General features: G+C 38.2%; 3 protein-coding genes across 3 annotated transcripts in view; 2 read left to right on the plus strand and 1 right to left on the minus strand.

Annotated features, from left to right (window-relative positions):
* Positions 1–17,157, plus strand: part of LOC6650477 — a 75,683-nt gene extending 58,526 nt beyond the window's left edge. Inside the window, exons 11-17 of the mRNA XM_023180570.2 lie at positions 2,907–3,155; positions 3,786–3,911; positions 4,055–6,154; positions 7,773–7,907; positions 14,081–14,239; positions 14,331–14,614; positions 14,695–17,157. Coding sequence (XP_023036338.2) covers positions 2,907–3,155; positions 3,786–3,911; positions 4,055–6,154; positions 7,773–7,907; positions 14,081–14,239; positions 14,331–14,614; positions 14,695–15,312 — 3,671 coding nt within the window. The 3' untranslated portion in view covers positions 15,313–17,157. The remainder of the gene's footprint in view (positions 1–2,906; positions 3,156–3,785; positions 3,912–4,054; positions 6,155–7,772; positions 7,908–14,080; positions 14,240–14,330; positions 14,615–14,694) is intronic.
* Positions 17,158–21,591: 4,434 nt separating this feature from the next.
* LOC111519512 lies at positions 21,592–22,704 on the minus strand. The gene is made up of 3 exons (XM_023180776.2): positions 22,420–22,704; positions 22,269–22,364; positions 21,592–22,203 (listed from the first exon to the last, which is right to left on the minus strand). Exons 1-3 carry the CDS (start codon positions 22,657–22,659, stop codon positions 21,883–21,885), a joined length of 657 nt encoding a protein of 218 aa, XP_023036544.2. The 5' UTR covers positions 22,660–22,704; the 3' UTR covers positions 21,592–21,882.
* Positions 22,705–23,039: 335 nt separating this feature from the next.
* LOC111519468 overlaps positions 23,040–23,534 on the plus strand; it is a 1,051-nt gene continuing 556 nt past the window's right edge. The window contains exons 1-2 of the mRNA XM_023180520.2: positions 23,040–23,455; positions 23,521–23,534. The exon at positions 23,521–23,534 is cut by the window's right edge and continues 556 nt beyond it. Of these exons, the coding sequence (XP_023036288.1) occupies positions 23,121–23,455; positions 23,521–23,534 (349 nt within the window). The 5' untranslated portion in view covers positions 23,040–23,120. The remainder of the gene's footprint in view (positions 23,456–23,520) is intronic.

The raw sequence follows: 23,534 nt of genomic DNA on the forward strand, positions 1-23,534 counted from the left end.
ATGGGTCAACACACGTGGATAGACAAAAGTATTTCAATGTATGTGATGCATATGTCTCTCTCTCTCTCTCTCCCTCTGTCTATCTATATATTTGTGTGGATAAATTCAATTTTTATTTTGCATATTTAATGCAGTTGCCAAAGAATAAAAAACAAAACAAAAAAGTGCAGATTGGTTTGGGGGAGGGAATTGCATTTTAAATGCAAATATTATGCTGGCAAGTTAAGGCGCATTATTTAATTAATTGTTCACCCAGAGCAAGGCAATTGCATATTTTAATGGCATTTAAACATTATAAATTTAGTTTATTAAACTAAAAATTTAATTATCAAGGATTTGTATGCCTCACTGAATTTCAATTGAATTGAAATTCAAAACCCCCGCCCCCCCAACTCCCAACACCAATTACCTCAATTTCTAGCCATCGAGCCATTCGAGTCATTCGTTCGTTCATCTGTAGCCACAACGAACTCAAACAATTAGCCGCAACAAATGGTTCAATGAAAACAAAATCCTGCTTCATCAGCATGATAAATACGTACGTAGTACGTACATACGGAATAGCGTAATGAATAAAAAGCAAGACATCAGCAAACGTTTGCATTGCTTTTGCCCATTATCATTCCCATGGCAAGCGGCTGTGGGTACTTGTTGTTACCCTTTTTGATAATTACGATAATTGAAAGTAAATACGAATACAATGCAAAAGATACACCGGCTGCCATGCAAATACTACGTGGGCTATTTACACGAGCATCGCGCACACTCCTCCGTAGTCCGTGTAAACATTTGCATATTGCGGAATCGGATGGAATGGTTAAACGATTGGATTGGGATGAGATGTGATTTCAATGCGATGAGATGAAACTGCGATGGAATTGCAAAACTACGGAAGCTGAATAACATTCGTGGATTCGGGGGAATGTGAAAATGGGGGGGGGCTGGTGTTAAGGGAATTGTAGAAAAGTAAAAATTTTCGGTTACCAGGATAAAAACTTTTCATTGCCAAAACCTTGACAATATTGCTGGTTGGACATGACTATGATGAAGATAAATGGATTTATGGCCAGCCAGTAGGTCATATCTTGGTAGAAATTAATCAGAGAATGTTAAATGTGACATACTACGATTGTGAAATTGACACTGCCATATAAATTTATGAGCATTTTTTCCCCTTTCAAGGATTTCAAGTGAAATCCACAACAACCAAATATTATGTCATAAACTTGTGGATTTGTCGGCTGGCTGAGATTTTTTGTGGCATTAAACCAAAATAAAACAAACTTCAATTCTATTAAAAGGGATAGAATTTTATGCCATAAAATTAACATTTGGAAGTCCGCATTAAAATTAAGACCATTAAAATTATAGGATTTTAAGCCTATATTTCAATATTATATAGTAATCTTTCCTTTATGTTATTTCAAAGGCGAAAAGAGTTAATCAAAGTTATCAAATAAGAGTCTTTATTAAGTATTCAGTATTCAGTAAAGTATTTTAAAATACTTACTTAAATTAAGCAGACTTTATGATTTGTTGGGATATTAAATTAAAGAAATTAGAGATCAAAAAGTAGTTTAAGCTTTAGTCAACTTGGTTTTTCAATAGATTAAGTTTGTTATCGCAGTTTAATGGGTTGTTGGTTGGTTTAGTTTGTTATGCAATAAATTTAGCTTGCTATTTTAGTTAGTTGCTTGATGGTTTCATGGATATTCACCTTAGTTTTTGGCATTTGTCCATGGAAATAGACTAAGATCTTAATCTCGGCTCTAAAAGTGAGAAAATAATATTTGATGTATAGATAATAATAATTAATTCTACTAATTTTCGATATGTCTAATTAGATAAATTCGTTTAGTACATTTTCTATTAAAGGATTTCATATAAATTTAAAGAAGTTTTGAGACTTTCTATGAACAAAAACTAGAAACATTTTTTATTGATACATTTACTTATTGTTAGTTGTAGTCGCATAATTTAGGAATTTGGTATTTATTCGCTTGGAAAATTACTTTATCTACTAAACCAGCAGCAACAACAACTATAACAACAACAACAACAACTTGTATTCATTTTCCTATAGCACACAAGCAGACTGAAACTTTTCAAATAATTTTTAATAAAACCAAGAAAAAGTGTTGCGGCTGTGGTAGGAAATACCTTTAGGTGCTTAGAGCTCCTTAGAATTTGGTTGTGCGTGCGTGTGAATGTGTGTGTGTGTGTGTGTTGTGTCTTGTTTATGACGGTATTCCGCAGCCGCAAGGCAAACACATCGCACACTTGGCGCAGTTTTGAAAAGTTCTACTCAAACTTTTCTCTTTTTTTTTTTATTTTGGCTGTTTCTTTCCTTTGCATACGATGTGAGAAATGCGGGGTATGCCGCGTGTATGACATAAAATTTCAAGTTCAATCGTTTGTAACCAACAGAACCAAGAAACACACAATGCGTTTACTTTGAATAAATCATAAGTCAAGTGGCGAAGGCAGTGTCAGGGGGTGCGACTATGTCCTGGAGAGATGGAGGCGAACACCCTAAGGCTATGGTTGAAACTTTTAAGCGTTGACACAGTCAACCAGATGTCTATGGGGGTCTGGGACTGGAGATGGAGGTGGGGACTAGGTTAAGGGAGTTAAAGCTTTAAGTTGGCACTTTAGCATATCCTTTTTGTAAGATGTACACCTGCTCTTGGCTGGCATCTGCTTAGATTAAATTGAAAATCCGAGCTGTCAATTTTCCATCCTCTTTGAAGTTTTTGCCTCCAACTGAGCTGTCAGCACAATGTTTGCAATATAAATACTTTTGCCATTCTGATGGCAGACAATTGCAGCTGCTCATTACTCGTATTTTGCATTTCGTTTCTAAACTCAACTTTATCTGACCCTCTATCATTTATTCTATTTTCCAGATGCGCCCGTCTGCAGCAGCTCTAGCATCAGTGTGATTGGTGCCTCATTGGAGGAGGCTGTGCCCATACCGTGTCGCGTCAATTCTGATCCGCCTGAAATCGATTTCGAATGGACTTTCTCAAGCAGCGGCGAGCATTTCGAGGTGCCATCGGGACATTATGCCACCATACAGGATCCCACCATGACCACCACCAGCGATGTGAGGCGCACAGTTGTCGAGTCCAACGAGACACATTTTGAGAGCTATGGTAAGCAATAGGAGGCCGGCCAACAAAGACTAGGTCTATGCCCCCATGCATATGCAATAGAAATGTGCATTTGCATGTGTTTGCGCTTGAGCAAGCTTACGAAATTAACATTCGACCGGGTTAGGGCCCCAAAAGCTTAAGACTGTAAAAGAAGAGACCATGTTTGGGGGTGTGTGGAAGAGTGGGATGAGTGGGGAAGTGTGTAGACAATACAAGTTGCAGATGGAGAGACTGTTACCGAGTTTTATCAATATCATGCACATAAATTGAATTATCTGTTGTTTGTCCCAGTTGGCGCTTGACTGAGTTGCTTGGGCAAGCAGAACTTATTTCATTTAACTTTGCCGAAAATGGAAATTTAATAAGCAAACGCACACACATTTACACACACACACACACACACACACACAAATACATATATCTAGATAGATAAACACAGGAACGGATTAACAAGTGCATATAGACATAAGCTCATCCTGAAATCATCTCACCAAGTATCAAAATCAATATCAATAAAGTCTCTTCTCTGCCCCTTGATTGCTTTAGTCCGGACCTGCCCTTACTCTACTATGCTCATATGTGTGGCTTAAAGATGTATTGTATTGCAATTTCTTTCTTCTTTCATTACAGTGGAAACAGTCAGCGAACTGATCTATACGCCCAAGGGTGAACGAGACTATGGTACACTGGCTTGCTGGGGTCGAAATGCCATTGGCAAGCAGTCGGAGCCATGTCTGTTTCAGGTGGTGCCAGCAGGTAAGTTCCTTTCGCCACGTCATTCACATTGCCTTTGTTGGTTGAATTTATTTTTATAAATTTGTTTGCCATTGGTTAAACATATATATACATATATATATTATACATATATTTGGTTTTCGTCTTTTATTGTTTGTTTGCAGCTAAGCCCGGAGCATTGCGCAATTGTACTTTACGTCCGTATGTGGTGACCTCCGCATCGCTTAATTCATCGAATCAGACGACAATGCATGGCAATCAAATGTTGCAAACACAATACGGCAGACACGAGTCGAATTACCCGCATATGGAATATGTACGTGAGCGACATAATAACGCCAGCAATACTAACAACAGTAGCAACAACAACAACAACAACAACAATAATGCCAAAGGAATCCAGCACAATGTGGTCAATAAAAATATGAAGGGCAGAATAAGTAATGTTGCTGGTCATGTGAAATCTAATAATAATAATAATAATAGTAAGCAACCGCAACAACGACAACAACAACCACTGAGCCAGCAGCAGTTGCAGCGTCTTAAAAAGCGAACATCATTTACCCCATCGCAGACATTGGCAGCTCTGGAAAGGCAGCGAAATAAACTGAAGCAGCAGCAACAGCAACAAGCCAACATTGGCAAAACTGATGGATTGCCAGCCAAAATGCCCAAGAAAGCCATCCAAAGTCAGGCAAAGGGCCAGGGAAAGGAACTGGGAGTAGAACAGCGGCAAAGACATCGACGAAATGCAGTAAGCAAGTTAGAGCTTCAGGCATCAATAACAAGCAACAAGAAGATGGGAGCAAAATCAAATTTATCATTGTCACATGTAGTAGACCAGGCCCAAAGAGTTACCACTAGCCATCATCAGAGGAAGAAGGGCCATGTCAAGAGCAACAATGGCAAACTGCCAGCAAAGTATTTTAATAAGCGACAGAAAAACATGCACAAACAGCAGCAGCAACAACATCTAAAGAAAAACAACAAAATAATCCATCATTATGCAACATCGGGGCGAAGAAAACGACAAACGGCAGCAAATGATATACCAGCATCAACTGCAGCAGCCGCAGCAGAAGCAACATCCACACTATCATCATCAGCAGCAGGACCAGCAGCAGCAACATCCTCATCGTCGTCGTTGTCGTTGTCGTCTTTGTCGTTGTCGTCTTTGTCGTTAGGTGCAACAACAAAGTCTCACATACAAAACGATGCCACCAGCAGTAGCAACGGCAGCAACAGGGAGGATATTGACATGATGCCTGCCACAAGACGGGCACGCAAATCTTTAACCAGCATTGGCAACAGCAATATTAGCAGTCGAGTGCAGTTGGAGCAACAAAAGGACCAGCACTCGCTACCGCCAAATGCACCACAAATTAGCAATAAGCCTGCAGCAACAACAATCAGTGGCAACAATGTGAAAGTAGCTGCAACTGAAGAAGCCAAAACCCTTATTCAGTCAAATGATCTGAAGCCCAAGCGAGACACTGATGTAGACAGTGATGAGATTACCGAAGATGGGGATGAAGATGATGCTGATGCCGACGATGTTGACGATGAGGAAGACGACGAAACAGATCTTGATGAAGAAGCTGCCGCCTCGTTGCCATCTGATCCAGACTATATGGCAGATGAGTCCGGCGACTTGGCCGAATACGAAACCGTTGAGGATTTGGATCCGCAGCAGCCGCAAACAGTTGACATGGCATCACTAGAGCAACAGTTAGCCTTGGAATCACTTGAGGATGCAGCTGAAGATGATGCAGACATTGATGTGGATGATGATATGATATATAATGTTAGCGATGATGATTTTGTGGCCAGTGTTGTCATGTCAACGGCTGAAACAGCAGCAACAACAGCAACAGCAGCAACTACCACAACAAAAACAACAGGCAACAAAAGAACAACTGAACCAGCGGATTGGCAACAACCACATTTTGATTACTCTCGCATGGAATATAGCTTCAATAATGGTGTGGTAACCCAAAGTCTTCTGGGCAGTGGCAATGGCCCCAATGGCCCATCGTCCCTAATCGATGGCACTTCCACCAACAACATTGGCGGTGGGACAATAAATTTCGAAAATTATGATAACATAATCTACTCCACCATGGAGCTGGAGTGTATGCCAGGCTATGATGGGGGACTACAGCAGCAATTCTATTTGGAGGCTTACGATTCGAAGACCAAAAAGCTAAGATTAAATATGACCAGCACCTATGTGGATATGCCAGTGTTTCGCATCGATTTGACAGGTGAGAATGGAAGGAAGACAATATTAATTGGTTAAGAGTAAACCAAATGAGTGAGAACAATCTAAATAGGTTCCGTTTAGATAGTTTAATAAACAGTTTCACACCCTGTTTTTTGGTCATTAAAAGATACATCTTCTGAGAGATAGATAGAGATAAAAGTAGATTATCTGGCCTTTTACATAATGATTATGCATTATTATATTTAAATGCGGTTAGCTAACAAATCGCCATGCTTGGCATAACAAGGTTTTCGGCTCTAGGCGAAAAGCCGCAAACTAAAGACTTGACTTTTATGCGGCCAGAGCAACAGTAAGAGCAGGAGATATCAGGGCAGCAGCAGAAGCAAAGGGAACAGCCCCATCGTCTCAGATGTAGCAACAGCAACAGTAAAAACAAAAACAAATCAAAGTAACAAAATTGAGCAAAAAGTTAAGCAAAGAAAATTGCGCATTGCCTTCAAGGAGAGTTGAGGTTCGTTTGGAGCTGTGTGGCTGAGTGGTTGGCTGAGGTGGTGGAATAGTAGAAAGATGTCTGGCTAGGACCACGGCACCACGCAGATTAATTAGTTGAGGCTGCCAGGGACACACTCATCCTACTCATCCCTTGGCATTGAAGCTGGCACATGCTGCCACGCTGTTGCCTGTTTTGTTTGTTGTAATGAATTTCTAGCTAGTCAGCAAAACTTTTATGCCAATGGCGTTCACTGATGCGGTGGACCTAAGGGTGGGGAGTAGGAGTGCCATTGGTAATGGAATGGAATGGAGCTGGGAGCTGGGGGGCAAAGGCGGTGGGGAATTTTGTTGAGTTTGGCTCGTGGCAATCGTTGCTCCATCGGTTGCCAACAACTAAAAGTAGCGAGAATTCAAATTGAGTTGTTGAAAAACTAGATTTATTTGCGGCTAAAATTATAATATTACATTTGGTTCAAAAAAAAAAAAGAAAATAAAGGGAAAAAGAAGAAGAAAAAGGGCCCATAATGAAAATAAGCCAGGTTAATGAGCCACATTTTGGATTATTAAAGTGTGTGCCAGGAGGATACTTTCTATCGATGACTTCGAAACCATCCCTCACACAAGACATGCGGTGGGGTGTGCGTGTGTGTGTGTGTGCCTTGGGTGTGGGTGTGGGTATGCATTCTGCGATATTTGCAAAGTCAAACGAAGCGTAAAGTCACGATTAGTTAGACAGGCGTGTTAACGATGCTCTGACTTTGGTTTTTGCCATTCAGAACAAGGAGATATAGTGTATACATATATATGCCACTTGCCACTCCTCCCGGCAAGGGGAACTTGAATGTTTGTTGGTGTTTTTGTTGTGCGGCTTGCCAAATGTATGCGTGTTAGTAGTTGCCATTTTAATGAGCTGCTATCGTTGCACTACATACCACACACACATACACACACAACATGCCAACCCCCTCCCCATTCCATCCTGCAAAAGTTTTCATGCAAAGCATTAAGAGGAGAAAAGTTTTTTATATTTTATGTTCTGGCTCCTGGCCGCGACGTGCTAATTAAATGCCCGTTTGCCTAATGAAGTTTACTTGGCGGCAAGTTTAAAATTAATGATCGTATATCTGTAAACCATTACATTTCCACCCCCCTCTCTCTCGTTGTAGATCTCATTCCCATGGATTATTACCCAGATGCGCATCCAGCTCTGCATTTAGTTGTCTACAGTGTCAATCAGAAGGGACGCTCGGAGCCGATTGTGCTCGAGAATGTGCCCATCAATGAGGCGGACAAGCGTTCAGGTAAGTGAAACTGCAAAGTTTTCTAGAATCTTTTACTGTTTTTTTCTTCTTTTTTTGAGTTTTTTGTATGTGTGTGTGTTTACCTTGACGAGAAGTTTATCAAGTTTAGGGGGTGCGTTGGGTGGCCGACGACATTCATTGCTTTTTAAGGACCATTTCACCTTTAAAAAAAGTCATTCAAGTATTTGCATATTCTGTTTAACCGTTTTAAAGAACATTCTTGGCTCTTCCCTTCTCTCACCCTGACACTTTTTCTCCTTTTCGTTTTCTTTTTTTTTTTTTAAGTACAATTGTTCTTTTATTTAACGAGTTTTGTTTACGTTGGGGGCGACAGTTTTCCACTCCACTGGAAAGTAGTGACACAAAGATTTCTTATTCATGCTTTGTTATTCAACTTTGACGCTAATTTTCTTTCAAAGTTTCAGTTCCTCCTCTCCGCTCCCCCAGAACCGACAACAATCATATTTTTACACAAGAAAAGAGTTAAAAACTGTAAAATTGCATAGGGCCAGGAGATGTGATTTTAGTTTAAATCTTGTTTTACACTCAATTTAAAGTAGAAATTCGAAAAAATTTCTTAATATATGATGGAAACGACTTGAAAATACCCCTTAATCAATGAAAGTTGGAAATAATCAATTGAAATTTTCTTAAATTTAGATTTTCGGCTTAGAAAAGTCTGTAATTTTCGAGCTCAAAGATTCACTAGTTGGGCGTAAAAATTTATTGAGATCGTCCATGTGTTCATACATAGAAGCTATCTGTAAGGTAGTCAAATGAATAGTATAACTCTAAAAATCCATTTTAGTCGTTTCACTTGAAACAAATTATAGAATTCCTAATTCACTTAAGTAGGCAATCAAATGTATCCTATAATTATATAATTTTGGGCATAAATTTTCCCAAAAATACGATTTGATTCATTTATATTAAAGATAAACGTTTATAAATTATGCTCAATAAATTTAATTCTCGATTGGCTCATGTCAGTCAGTAAATTCAAGCATCACCTCGGCGTATACATCATCATCATCATCATCGTTATTAACATTATGGTCATCATCGTAGATTAGGACATAGTTGAGTAACTACTTATGTTCAAATCCTGTCCACACTCTTGGGCCAGCCAATAAGGTTGTTAGCCACAATTGCATATTTGTACGCTTTGGAACGAATCAATATGAACAACAAATCCACTCAATCATCTCCTATAATACGCATCAGACATGGCAAACACACACACACACACATGTAGAGGGAGAATGGTTGGCTGTGTGTAAAGGGAAGAGAGATGAGTACAGGCTGAGTTGGCCATTATTTAGAAATCCATCCAACTATTGTACTATATACCATCAAGTGGTCTGTGTATGTGTGTGTGTGTTTGTAGGAGTTATGGCAAATCTGTTTGAAGCCGAAATTTAAATGAATACTTGCACCTATCTAATATGTTAAGATGCAATATACATACACAAGTGTCAATATTTGCACTGGGGCAAACCTAAAAAGCTTTTAGTATGGGAAATGAAAAAAAGGTAAGGGCGGGAGGGGCGGCAGTGGGGGGAAACATTTTACAATGGCAAACGCTTGATGCCACATTAATGTAAATATAATCAATTTCATGTTTTAGCCAAAAAATATAAAGAAGAAAAGGCGGAGAAGCAAAAAAAAAAAAGAAAAGAAATATCTTGTTATGCTAAACTGACACACAGAGATTCCCCAAGAGTTACATTATACAGCAAACATGCCACACACACACACAGACAGACAGACAGCCACATGGACAGCCCCCAAACTGTAGCCGCAGCTGTGGCGTCAAGGTAACAACGCATCTGAGTCAGACGACAGGAGCAGCAGCAGCAGTAACAGTAACAGCGGAAACCAAACAGACACTGAGTCGAAGCAGCTTCACCATCAGCTCAAGACCAGGACCAAGACCAAGACCAGGACCAAGACCAAGACCAAAACCAAGCGTACAAAATAAGTATAAACGATTACTGTACGACAAGAAAAAATACATTAAACATGTCTTATCTGAATACAATATCCCCAAAGACAACGGTGCAGAAAGTAAAGTAAAATAAAATTATATGTTACAACAGATCGAAGTGATGGTATGAGCCACAAACAGGAGCGGATTAGCTCGGTTTCAAAGACGTCAAGCATTTACATAGTAATAACTTAGGACAATTGTCTTCTTGACTCAGTTAATGTTTAAATTGGTTTAAGTTTTAAAACTTAAAACGACGCACCAAGTAAGAAATATATTGCATCAAAACTACATTTTCGGAGATGAATTTTTTAAGCTCTCTTTGCCCTTCGTTGGTTGAAATTCCCAACTACTTTTAGCGTTTTTTAGCTCTATGGTATTACAATTCTAAAATGGTTGGCCAAGCCCGTTAACAAGATAATCTCTTAGTTTTGGAAATATTGCTAAAAGGACTCCAATTAATCAACCTGAGCCTTCTTAAGGGAAAGTTTTATATATTTATTTAATTCAGAACTGAAAGAGAAGCCTAAAAACGGTTATAATAATTTCTCTAAGAAAAATCGCATTACTTTTTGAGTTGTATCGAAAACAAAGAGTTTGTACCGCCAATATATAATTGTTGCACTATAACCTTTTCCTAGTACCTTGCATAAACCGCTCCTGTTTTGGGGTTGGGGTCGATATGTGCCCGGATATGTGGCCGCCATTGCCATAGACAAGAAGAAGACATTGCTCTTGCCACTGCCTCTGCAGTTGCCCCCGCCTGCATTGTAGAGATATTTGTACATTGTTTCATATCCACACACCCACCACACAACAACACACACCACCACACAACATTTTTATTTATGCTTACTTTGTGTAAACGTAAACGTAAACGCATTCCCGCTTCTGAGCCAAGTCTCGGCAGAGCCAGAGTGAAGTGAGTGGAATGGGAGATGGGAACTGGTGCCATCGTCGTATTCCCAATACATTTTAACCAATCCACTTTTTCATCATCTCATCGAATCATTTATATCACAAACGGGAGCATTAAATCGAATTAAGCTTATGTGAAGACACTGCCGGAAGGAGAATGGCCAGATCAAGGCTAGAGCGAGCGAATGTATTGAAGTTGAAGCCACTCACCAAATGAAACTCATGCAAACAATTGGCTTATGAGCGGCACGCAGTCGAACATTGCTATACTTTTTACCTACCCACCTGCTCCTCTGCCATTCCATGCTCCATGTTTGTGCTGGCGAATTGGTAGTCTTCCTGGTTTGGTGGTTATGCGGTAAGCTGCACAGGTTGACTGGCCCGTTGGCTGGTGGTCTGACTGGCTTATCTGCTTAACTTGGGGCATGTGCATAGTATAGTATATGTATGTGAGTGTATGTGTGGAGTGGGTGTACCTACCATCTCCCTGTTAGACCCCTCCATCTCTCATCCTTGGTTTTATTGGTAAATATTTGCACAAGTGTGAAAATTTCATTTACGCCGCTCTGCTTATATTTAAATTAAATTTCTTCTTTCGTTTTGGTAACGTGTTTTTTTTTTTTTTGTTACTTTTCTCCTTTTATTTTGTTGGCATCACTTTCAAGTATCTTCCTCCAATGGAATGTATCCATATCCATACATACACACATAAATACATACATACATACATATACATATTATTCGGCGAGCGATTGCTCGCTTTTATGTTCTTTTATGCCCTTTGTGCTGGTTGCTGATGCGTTTGGGGATCTGGCAAATGTGAACCAAAAGAACGATGAAAATGTCGGCCAGGGAGTGTGTGTGGAGAGAGCGGAAGAAAGATCTGAGCAAAGGGAAAGTGGCTAAACATTTCGTTTTGGTATGATGATGATGCAGTTAAAAGTGGCATACGAATCAATCATATTTGCAATGCTTTGAGGCGTTTTCAAAAATAAAATTTAAGCAAAATCCCAAATGCAAATGGATGGGTACAAAAGTAAAAAGAAAATGTAAAGAATACTAATGAAGTTTCCATTGGATGTTATCAGAGGGGAAACTGAATAAAATGTATTTAAAAATAATCTTAATTTTAACAACTAGACCTTTAATTGATTTACAGATTTAAAAAAAAAATGGAAGGCATCTTTTATCCCATAATTTAAAAATATATAATGGTTTTTATATAATACAAAAATAAATATTTGAAATCTATATTAGTTAGGCACACAAAAATGCTTCTTTCATTATGGCAAGCCAATTGTTTGAGCCATAAAAATCAGCTTCTGGAAGAAAGTTGTTTGATAAAAAATTAACTTTTTTCCAAAAAGTAGAATTAAAAGAAGTGAAGTCACTCATGTCACTTCATTTTAAGTAGATACAAAAATCAAGAAATCCTTAACAAAAATGTTTTGCCTCTGGTAAACCACTTCAAAATGGAAATCAATTCAAACAACTTGCCAAGTGCCAAATATTCAAACCGAATACCTAGTTTAAAGAGAATTCTGCTTCGAGTTGGATATCATTCCGTTCATACCATAACAAAATATTGTCGCAAAATTCAATTTCTTCCACCAAATACTTGCAAGTTTAGGTGGATAAATAGCCGTTGGTCTACTTGACAGGCCAATAAACTCGATGCGAGGCGATGTGCACTTGAAAGCTGCACGCACAGCGCTTTTTCACACAGATGCCACAATCTATATGTGTGTGTGTGTATGTGTGTGCAAATAAAACGCAGGTCGCATATCAAGTGCTCAATAGCGTTGGCCGGAGGCAGCGACTCTTCAACAATTGCTCGCTTAGTTTGTATTTGTTAATGCTTTAATACATACGAACAAAAAACATAAAAAAAGAAAGAAGAAAAAAAATACATGAGCATTTCAATTAAAATCCGTTTCACTGTTGGCAATGGATTTACCGTAATTGAATATGCATTACAAGAGCCATAAATATGGCGATGCCTACGTATATTTAACATTCAACAAATCATGCGCGCCTGCGGATATGCAACACAGAATTTCAATAAGCAAACATGGCGGTTTATGCCCCAGCACCAGAAGGAGGACTAAAATTGTAAAAGAGATTCCAACATTAAATAGAAAGGAAAATGGATAGGGGGAAGAGTATCGGTGGGAGTCGATACCAACGAGTCTGGTGTTGTATAGACTGTTGCTAATTTATAAACCTGTCCCTGTCAGCCAGATGCCAAAGTTGCAAATCAATAAATATTCTTCCGCCGCTCTGCCAAATGTTGATATTGCTCATTTATGCATGGCTACGTCTAAACGCACGCCCACACGCAGAGTCGCTTCGTGTCCGATTTATGTATGTATTTTATAATTGTTGGCACATGACTTTTCGAAAAACTTTTTACATACGTACACATAAACGCAACGTGAATACATATTTATACCAATCTACATATCTACACAGCTAAATTTGGATTGAGGTTATTAGCCGACAAGCTGACGTCTAACAGAAATTTAATTATATTTAAACGTTTTAGCAATTGTCGTGGAATAAAATCGGATTTACAGCTTGGCATCAATCATGCAATAATACAAAAATAGTAAATCGTAAAACCGCAAAAACCACTGACTAAAATTCACGTATCTAACATTGACTACTCAATACAATACATGGAGTACAAAAGTTTTAAGTGCAAAGATAATATAGACATTTTTTTTTGAAATTGAATTTAGCTTTAGTGTCAAAGAACTTCTTGTGAATACTTTCGAAAAGTTTCCAAATTATTCTAGCCTATTAAATGGTATTAAATGAACCTGCGTATTGAAAACGTGTCTACAAAAATCCGTTTATTTTTCTTAATCAGTGTTTTCGTATTCGTATTTTCGTATATTCGTAAATAGGTTGTTTTTTGTTGGGTAAATGATTCAACTATTTCTATACCTATATCTCGTGAACCGTATTGTCACATTAATCGAAATTAATGCAACTTGTGTTTTTAACAATAACAGTTCGCAGGAATCGATTTTGTTATATAAGACTTCTCTCTAGGCCAAGGGTAATCACTCCGCTTACCCAACGATAGCTTCTAAAAGTTACACATGACTGTTTATGTTCTAATCTTTTATAATACGTAAAGAATTTTTTTGAAGTTTTCCTAAATATTTTGCATAATTTTTGAAATTTAAAGATGCATCAAATTTGATATATTAAGGATATATCATCATTTTCGTTTTTGACACAATCATTAATTTTATTGCAGACGGTCGGATGGGTCTCTCAATTCTGCCGCTCGCTGCTCTTTTAGCTGGCACACTATTTACCGTGGGAATTGCCGTGCTATCTGTGGTGGTTATTGCCGTGCGTCGCCGCCGCGGACAAGGAGCTCGCAACATGTGCGATGACAAGGACAAGCACCTAGGTTAGTTTATATTCAATCCACACCACACACTGAAGCTTAACACTGGTGGCCAGTCAAGTAATACGCCTTTTCCCATTTTTCGATTCGGCAGGCATGGATGTGACAGTGACAGCTCCACTAGAAACAGGTGCCGGCCATCAGCGTCTCGTTGTGGCCTACACATTGAAGCAGGGCATTGAGAAACAGCCGGACATACTGAGCGCACAAAAAAGCGCAACTGGCAGTGACACATCATCGTCGCCGCTGGGAAATCGGCCGAGTGGTTTATTTATGGGAGGCAGTAGCAACGCCAGCAATGGAGGAGGCGTTGCCGTCGGTGGGCCGACAGCCGCTCCCAGCATGGCCAACGCTGCGAATCATAAAACAGTGGATTATGTAAGTGCAGCTGTCTGGGCGCATCCATCAGCAAAACCTCCAGACCCACATGACCATGTCATTTTCTTTATTTTTTGCAGGATGTGAATGCGCCGCACCTGAATAGTCCGCCGTCGCAGTCAAGCACTCTCAAGCTGGAGAGCGATAATGCAGTGGGCGTTGCCAAAAGTTATCAGTCCACAGCGGGAGCCGCTCCTCCACTGCTCTATGATCCCATGCCCACGTATAGCCGTTACGAGCAAATGGGACTAAGTATGGGCGGCTATGGCGGGGGAGGCGGAAGCAATAGTACGCTCAGCTCAGCCAGCAGCACTTTGAACTCTGCCAGCAATAATGGAGGAGTTGCCGGTGGTAGCAGCAGCAGCAGTAGTCATTATGCTCAGCATTTGCATCATACTCTGCCCCACGGAATGGCAGGGCAACAGCCAATGGCTAACAGCCTTCCTCGTGGCCATGATCCACTCACTTTGGCCGACTATTTGACAACCAGCAGCCTGATCGATTACAATTTGAGCAAGGCGGCAGCCAGCGGTCTTCCCACGCACATGACACTGCCCAAAGGGCTTGGATTGAGTTCCGTAATGGCTGGCAATGCGAGCCTATCGCCATCGCAGCTCAACACCATTACGCATAAATCGAATGCCGGACGTAATCACATTATCACCGATACCCTGCCCGGACCCGAAAGTTGCGTCTAAGCATTTCGAGTGCAATGGATTATAGGAATGGGAGTGGGGCCACTCAAATTCCTGGCAACCAAAAAACCAAAAAAAAAAAAACAAAAGACTGGCGCACAAAAGAGAAATCGAGAGAAAACGAAACCCAAAATGAACTGGAGAGAAGAGCAGGGGCGGAAGGAGACAGCTGGAACTGCTGCTGCTACTACTGAATGTAACCTAGTAACTAACCGCAATTAGATAAATTGTATGGCGGCATTGTTTAGTAATAAATTTTGTAGTCTAAATTATAGTTAATGTACGGATATATATACTATACCTATAGATATATATATACATATAGAATGTCATGCGTGTCTGTTTGTATCTCTGTTTGTTTGTAAATGTTTAGCATAAGTGTGTTTGTAGTTGTAATTGTATAACCTTGAGTACCATTAGAATTCTGGCTAAACTAAATTTCTCCAGCATCTGTCTTATCTTACAAAAGCCCCGAATCCTGAGCTAGGCATTATATTTGTACTCTATGTTCTAACTTTCAACATCAAATTAAGTTTACTTAGGTACAAAATTCTTAATTTTGAAGTAACTCTCATTCCAGGCAGATGCTGGAATTAGGAGTTTGAGTTGAGTTGAGATGCTAAATAGTTCCCAAGAACCACTTAAGAATTAATGTCGTTGTTAAATCTGTTTTTCCATACCACAACCTCACAGCCACACCCCTCGCTAAGACATACATATCCTCTCTACATATCCTTTTGCTGTCTAACCGAGCCTATACAAAAAGAAAAACTAAAGAAAAACGAAAACAAGAAACCGAAACCACAACTATTTGAACTGCTGCCCAAGATCAAAGAGCCCCAATTCCAATGGCTAGCGCATATTACGGGGTGGGGTAACCCTCCACCCATCCTGCTCCACACCTCCTAACCAAAAAAAAAAAAAGGAATAGAAAAAAAATAGACCTGAAAGGGAAAAGTTATATTGGACACGTCTTGCGCCATTGCGTGCCCAGTGCTGGCCATTATTTAACTTTTAAACACGCGCCAAAAACAGCAGCCCGGCAGATTTGAATTTAATGGGCATGGCCGGTAGTATGTAGTAGAAGCATCGAACGTCGCGTTGTTCCTATTAGAACAACTCTAGGACTCTCTCTCTTTCTCTGTTTCTGTTAGCCAACAAGTGAGCAATAAAAACAAAAAGTTTAGAGCAAAAAAGAATGAAGGAAAAATATGCGATAGCCCCCCATTTTACCACCCGCCTCCCCCCCCCCTAATGCCACCCATAATAAGCTCACGAGCTATTGAATGGGTATAAAGCACAATAAAAGTATGTGGCACAGAAGAACAACTGGGGGAAAATACTGAGAGAGAGTGGAAAACTGAGGAAAACTGGGCACGGATTTGTGCGCACGATAGCGCAAAATGATGACAATAAATGGAAAAGTTTTTAATAAGCTAATAAAATGATTTATGTGGGTCGATATCTAGACAGTGAGAGCATTCATTTGCTCAACTGATAGCAGGTGGCCTGTTGAATTCTATCAACTGTCCACGACAATATAATAAACATAACACCCTGCAGAGAGAGTTCATCTTCATTTCGATTCAAAAACATTTTATGTCCAACTCCTTAACTATATATATATATATATAATCGGTTACACAACGAAATACTTTTGTATATAAACTCATATCATTAATTTATTCTTGTTAAAGGTTGTACCTTGGGCAGAAAAAAAATGGGTTCAAATAGTTGCCAGGATCTCCATTTTAACTAACACAAAACAAAACAAAAAAAGAAACTTTCAATTATTATACATTACTGTTGCATGGCAATTGTTATCAAGGCATTAGCATATCACAAAATGCATATTAAAACTAAAAAATAAAAAAAAAAACAATAAAAAACCAAGCATATTAAAAAAAAAAAAAACAAGGGTTAAACAAATATAAGTGTTTAAAAAATCAAAGAACAATGAGAGAAAAGAAATTAACATTTAATTTTCACATCAATTTTCTTAATGGTATTTTATGTGTATATTGTGCGTCTTGACTTTCTAACTTTTTGGAATATTTTTGGCAAATTCAATTGAATTAAGTGTAAGCAAAGCATTTCTAGTGAAATCGAATAATGTAATGTTTAGATGTAAAAGTTATAGCATTCAATGAAACTGTCTGAGTTAGCATATTATGAATACATAAAATATACATCAATACGAATAGAGAGAAAATCATAAACTTCCTCAAGGTTTATCTAAAACTACATATAGATACGAATACTATATACGTACATACATATACACTGCGCGTCATCAGGTTAGCGCCCCCCTTACACTCACCGTAAATGTTAAACTTTTTTTTAGTTTATAACTAAAATACTTGTTATTTTTAACGAATTAATAATGGGTGGTCCCGCCTTTTTTTGTTATTACTTCGAAAATTCGATTAGGCATCGAATCATACAATTTAGCAATATAATTTAATGAAATTAACGACCAAGCGTCTTTAATGCCTTTTATAAGGTCAGATTTTGAATTATATTGCTTTCCGGACTCGTAGACCTTCCTAGCTAACCATCCCCAGACATTCTCTATAATATTTAGGTCCGGCGAGTATGGGGGCCATCCAAGCACTTCTACATTTTGGGTCTGCATCCACATTTTAACGGTCCTGGCGGTGTGTATCGGGGCATTGTCGTGCTGGAAATACCACTGCAAATTCCCAAATGTATTTTTTATTTGGGGAAATGCTGTTTTTAGCACGTCCTTGTAGTTCTCCGCATTCATTCGCGATGTCAAGAACTGCAACTCGAAGGTTCCATAATAAGAGATGGCTCCCCACACCATTACACCTCCGATTCGACTGTGCAAACGGTCCAAATGATGCTCCTCTTTACGGAGATCGTGGAAGTAATAATTATACCCATCAGGGCCTTCAAAATTAAACTTTTTCTCGTCTGAAAAAACGACATACTTCCATCGCGAAGTCCAATCCATATGGGCTCGGGCAAAATTAAGGCGAGCTTCTTTCCGCAGGTGATTAAGTGGCGGTTTTTTTTTTAGTTTCCGTCGCTGCAAGTGTTCAGCTTCCCGAATAACTCTTAGAACACTGGATACACTCGCTTTTACATTAGTTTTTTCCTTTATTTTAGCAGCCGACTCATGCGAATTTGATGCTTCCCGTAGTATTCTCCGTTTATCTGTTTGGGAAACTACTCGATTGTTTCCCCCTTTATAATTCATTCCGTATTTCTCCTTATTTTGAAGAAAATTGGATATAGTTTTCCTGTGCCTGCCAGTTTTTTCGGCAATTTTGTGCACTGACAGGCCCAATTCCGAGTAAGCTTCAATCTTTGATTTTTCTTCCACAGATAAAATGGATTTTTTCCCCATATTAAACGGTAAACTAAAGAATATAATTGACTTGTGATACAAAAAAAATTTCGTGACCGTGATTGCTAGATTAAGCGAGATAACTAAAATTGCATTTGGGGGCGCTAATCTGATGACGCAAAAAAGGGCAAGCTTTTTCGTCGAGAATAAAGCAAAACGCGAAAAAATATATAACGGTTCTTCTAAGAAGCTTTCTTCTCTTGCCATAATGATCACAAATGAGTACTGTAACAACAACAAAAAACTTTTACGAAGTCCAGTGCAATGGGAAAGTAAAAATTAGAAAATATATGTAGAGAGAGGGGGGGCGCTAACCTGATGACGCGCAGTGTATGTATAGTAATGACCCCCCCTTCCCATGATGCTGTAGATAACCAAAATGCGAGTAGTTGGTGAAAATGAAAGTCAAGAAAACCTGTAGAATTACATTAAGAAACTACATGCATATAATATCGTGTAATATGCTAATATGTACTTATATATTTGCGATGCCTCAAAGAGAGCAAACGTTGTACATACATACATTCACATCCATATCCACATAAGGAAACCGTACTACACATTAACATATACATACATATATATATATCATTGTAACTATCTATGTAAAAATGCTTAAAATATTTGTGATAAAGTAATAGTATTAATTTTAAGGAAAATAAAACATAAACATATTACGAACAATTGTCCAATTTAATCCTATCTAAGATCATCAATTGAAACTGGAGACATGAAGGAGTAAGTTCACTTACATTTGGTGACACTGACATGATAAGTTACACTTTATGGCTACATTCTCCTTACGGAATTTTGACAGGAGATAGGTCACGTTAAATAGGAGTTTGGGAGGTTTAAGCGGACACAGAAAAAAAATAATCGACATGTCCGAAACGTTCATTTAACACCTATCCGAAACAATTGCCATTAAATTCTTTCTTAAATCTGGTGGCAATTGTTTCAGCACCGAAATTATGCTCGCTGCTGTCTCCTTGGAATTGGTCAACTAATAATGAAAGATTCTTTTATTAGTGCCAATACGCCCACAGCACCCGTCTCTTTGGAGTCTTCTCTTTTTGGCAAGGAACTATAAGCAAACACAAGGACCTGTTGGCCGTCAAGGATTGCCATTTACATGACGAAGAAATGAAATGGTACTTTTATTAGCAGACTTTTATGGAAAATGGTCAAGTAAAGAGTAAGCTCGTCTTTATCCAGAGTCTGGATTCCAGACGGTCCTTGCATTGAAAAATGCCCTTTTCCTCATCCCTCCAGCGGCGAATCAATCCATATGCTGAAGCAGCAGCAACACATCGAAACATAGGAAAGACATAGAAAAACAAAAACAAACAAAATGATAATACATACTAAATAATAAATAAATAACAAGTGCTGAATTGATTCAAATGTCCCGCGCAAACCCTACCCTTTGAGGTTCGATAGTTCTCTAAAAAATACCAAAACGCAAAAATCTTTATATTATTATTTATATTATAAAATCTTTTGAATGGGCTGCTTTTCTTTTCTTGTGCGCTCGATAATATAAGAAATTCAAAATAAAAGACTTAAGGGCATTACCAATACAAAGTCAATTTAAGTAATTGTTTGGTCTTATTAATATTTTGAAGGTACTCAGTTAGATAAATTATTAATTGGCTTAACCTCTAAGCCTGTCTCACTCCCTAAATCAATTGTGGGGAAATTGTGAAAAAGCAGCAATCGATTTTATCAATGTTATTTCTATAAAATTTTTAAGCTTGTACTCTTTAGAAAAAGAAAGACCAGTCGTCAATACAAAATGATTTTGAAAAATGAGGCATGAGGCAACTTCTTGTAAAGCTTTAATTGAACTAGACTTTTCATTGAAATTTGACATCAAAAATTCGTAAACCCCAAGATACCTAATCAAAGCGAATGCGTCAAAAGAAAATGGCACATTAGTGGTTTACAAAATCTGTGACCTTTAGTGGATAATTGTTAAATAAAGGTAAGATAAGGAAAATAACATGAAATATTATAATTATATAATTACATAATATAGCTCTTATAAAAGCAAAAGCAGCCCCAAGATAATATATAATATACATTTTTATTTTGCTAATTCTTTTTTTGTTATACATACTTGCAATAGGTTCGGTTAGGCAACGAGTCACAAATCTTAAAAAAATATATATTTTAAAATATCAATACTTAATAGTAATGTTAACTCATTGATTCTTAATTAAGAATCGTAATTACCAAACCTTTAAAAAGAAGTCTGTATAATATACTTTTATATTCATAAAACTTATCCGTTATTATTTTACTGATTAAGAGTATCTTTATGGTGGATAAAGGATATAAGCCAAAAACACAACAAAACCCACGTTTTTTTTAAATTACTTGCTCAAAATGTTAGCAAGTTTAGCAATCTGAAAAAAATCGTAAAGAACCATTTCATTCAAGATATATATTTTGAAACTCTAACAAATCCTTACTTAATCGTGTGGAAAAACAAACAAAAGCAACCAAACATCAAATAGTGACATACACAGCAACAACAATTCTCCCGCCCTATTTCAAAAAAAGTCCAATGAAAAAATCAAAAAGATTATTCAATTAATTCTAATTAAATTAAAATATGTAGTTTATTTGCACATAAGTTCGTAGAATAAATCAAATTAAGAAAAAAATGAGCCATAATTTTACTGTTTACTATTACATGTTTAAGTAGCTACTTATAATTTATTATTATAAATATTATTATTATATTTACAAATAAGAAGACCAGAGAGGGTGGTGGGTGAGGTGGGTTATTAAATTTTATTTTAAATGTGGGTTTAAAATGAAATTTAATAATTTATTTTAACTCTAATTAAAATTATATTATATATCTAATTAAATTATAGGAATAATTTCTAATTTCTCACATTTTTACAAATATTACAATTAATGCCCTAAGAGAAGCGTGGACGGACACGGACGCACAGACTGAAAAATTATAATTTTGAGGCTGCATCATAGACTACAAAGTTAAAAATTCCTGCTCCCTTATCACAATCTGTAATTAACAAACGGGGCATCTGGAAAACAACAAGCTTTCCATGCCGCTCCATCCTATCGCTATTAAGGTGAATCAATGTCATCTCATCCCTCACCTTAAATATCTTCTGCAGTGTGCCTCTGATCGCTTCGACAAAATTCCAAAAAAGATGCAATGTGTCTTAATTTTTCGAGCCACACTCTTCTCGCAGTGTTGACAACTGCTGCACATATGTCTCTTTTTTGAAATTTGTTTCCACGATAAGTTCCACTTTATGGCTGCAGAACATATCATTCTCCTTACAAAACTTGGACTGGAGATGGGTCACATCGTGAACCAATTGAGGAGGCTTAAACGGACACAAATAATTTACAATCGACATGGCCGATATGTTCATCCTACACCTATCAGATACAATAGCAACTAAATTCTGCCTCACGTTTTCTGGCACTCCTTTCAGCATTGCCACTATGCTATATGCTGTCTCCATCGAATTGGTCAACTGCAATGAAAATTCATTAATTAGTGCTATTACACCCAGAGCAGCAAAGACATCTGAATACTTACATACTCTTGAGAGTCTACTCGTTTCGGCGAGCAGCTCTTAGCATATACCAGTTCCTGGTCACCGCTGTCCAGGTTTGTCAGGTATATGACGAATATCTAAAATGGCACATTTATTAGCGCATTTCTATGCAAAATCGTTATGTAAACTTACTTTGTGCACATATGGCTTCGTGTGATGCCAGAACTCGTCTATATTTAGGGCGTACACAGAATCCTCCCGCATCCCATTGAGGGTCTTCGGATTGAAAAACGCCCTCTTCTTCATCATATTGAGCCGTTCCTGCAGGCGTTCCAGGAACTTCTCCTCAGTCGCAGAATTCATATTCCCCACACCTGGGAAAGAATTAAGGTTATATTTCAAATTTTGGCAGGTTACTGTGTACTTATCCATTTTGCCGCCTCGCCAATTTGCCGCCAATTTCGTTATATATTTCCTAACGGTGCTTTTTTATCGACACCCACTTAATCGATATTTAATCGATACTTAATCGATTTAATCGCTAAAAGCTATTTTATTTGGCGCGTTGTTTGGCTGCTCTGGCATCAAATTATTTTACTCTGAATGTATTCTGAATTATATTTGTTTTATAAAATCAAGAAAATATTGTAAACTCATTTTACCTTCGTTTGTTGAGAATAGTGCGAACAAAAGTAAAAAGACCACGTGTTGGAGTATCCGAATTTTGCATCTGGCAACGCCATTTCAAAAAAAGCTAATTTTGGCTTTTATGTAGTTTAATCGAATTTTGATAATAATTTAGCAAATATTTGATCGGTTGTAGAATAACTATCGACGCTCGTATTAAATTAATAAAAAAGAAAAGACGCTATAATGTCGAACGGCACACTGAAATGAAGCACCCAGCTAAAGGCAGACCCAATTTGCCAATAATGAACCCACCGGCAGAGACGCCACCCATTGTAGTGCAGCCCCCGGCAAGTCCGGAGGAGGAGGTGGAGCCGGAGCCGGAGCCTATGGACGAGCAGTCCATGATGAACAATTCAGACAGCAGTGGATCGGAAGTTGATTTCCACAGCCTGTCGGAAAAGAAAAAGAGTCATATTTTGCGAGACAACGGGCTGTTGTGGAAGTCGGAGGAGGTTTGCAAAAGAGCCTTTTTTAGCCGATTGGGACCCATTACCGATCCTGAGGGACTACTAGAGACGTTTCCGATTTGCCTTTATACGTAAGTATCACATGCAAGCCACAATTGGAATTTGCAATTGTGTATAAATTTCTACTTATTTTTAGAATGTTTCAATCTG

Source organism: Drosophila willistoni, chromosome 3R (assembly GCF_018902025.1).
Source record: "Drosophila willistoni isolate 14030-0811.24 chromosome 3R, UCI_dwil_1.1, whole genome shotgun sequence".
NCBI lineage: Eukaryota > Metazoa > Arthropoda > Insecta > Diptera > Drosophilidae > Drosophila > Drosophila willistoni.

What these genes read in the sequence shown, in the direction of transcription:
- LOC111519512 (XM_023180776.2), bottom strand. Translation starts at nt 22,659, where the DNA reads ATGGATAAGTACACAGTAACCTGCCAAAATTTGAAATATAACCTTAAT. An exon ending in CGAAGCCATATGTGCACAAA is followed by an intron (nt 22,365 to 22,419) that starts GTAAGTTTACAT and finishes GTGCCATTTTAG; the next exon opens with ATATTCGTCATATACCTGAC. An exon ending in GAGTAGACTCTCAAGAGTAT is followed by an intron (nt 22,204 to 22,268) that starts GTAAGTATTCAG and finishes TTTTCATTGCAG; the next exon opens with TTGACCAATTCGATGGAGAC.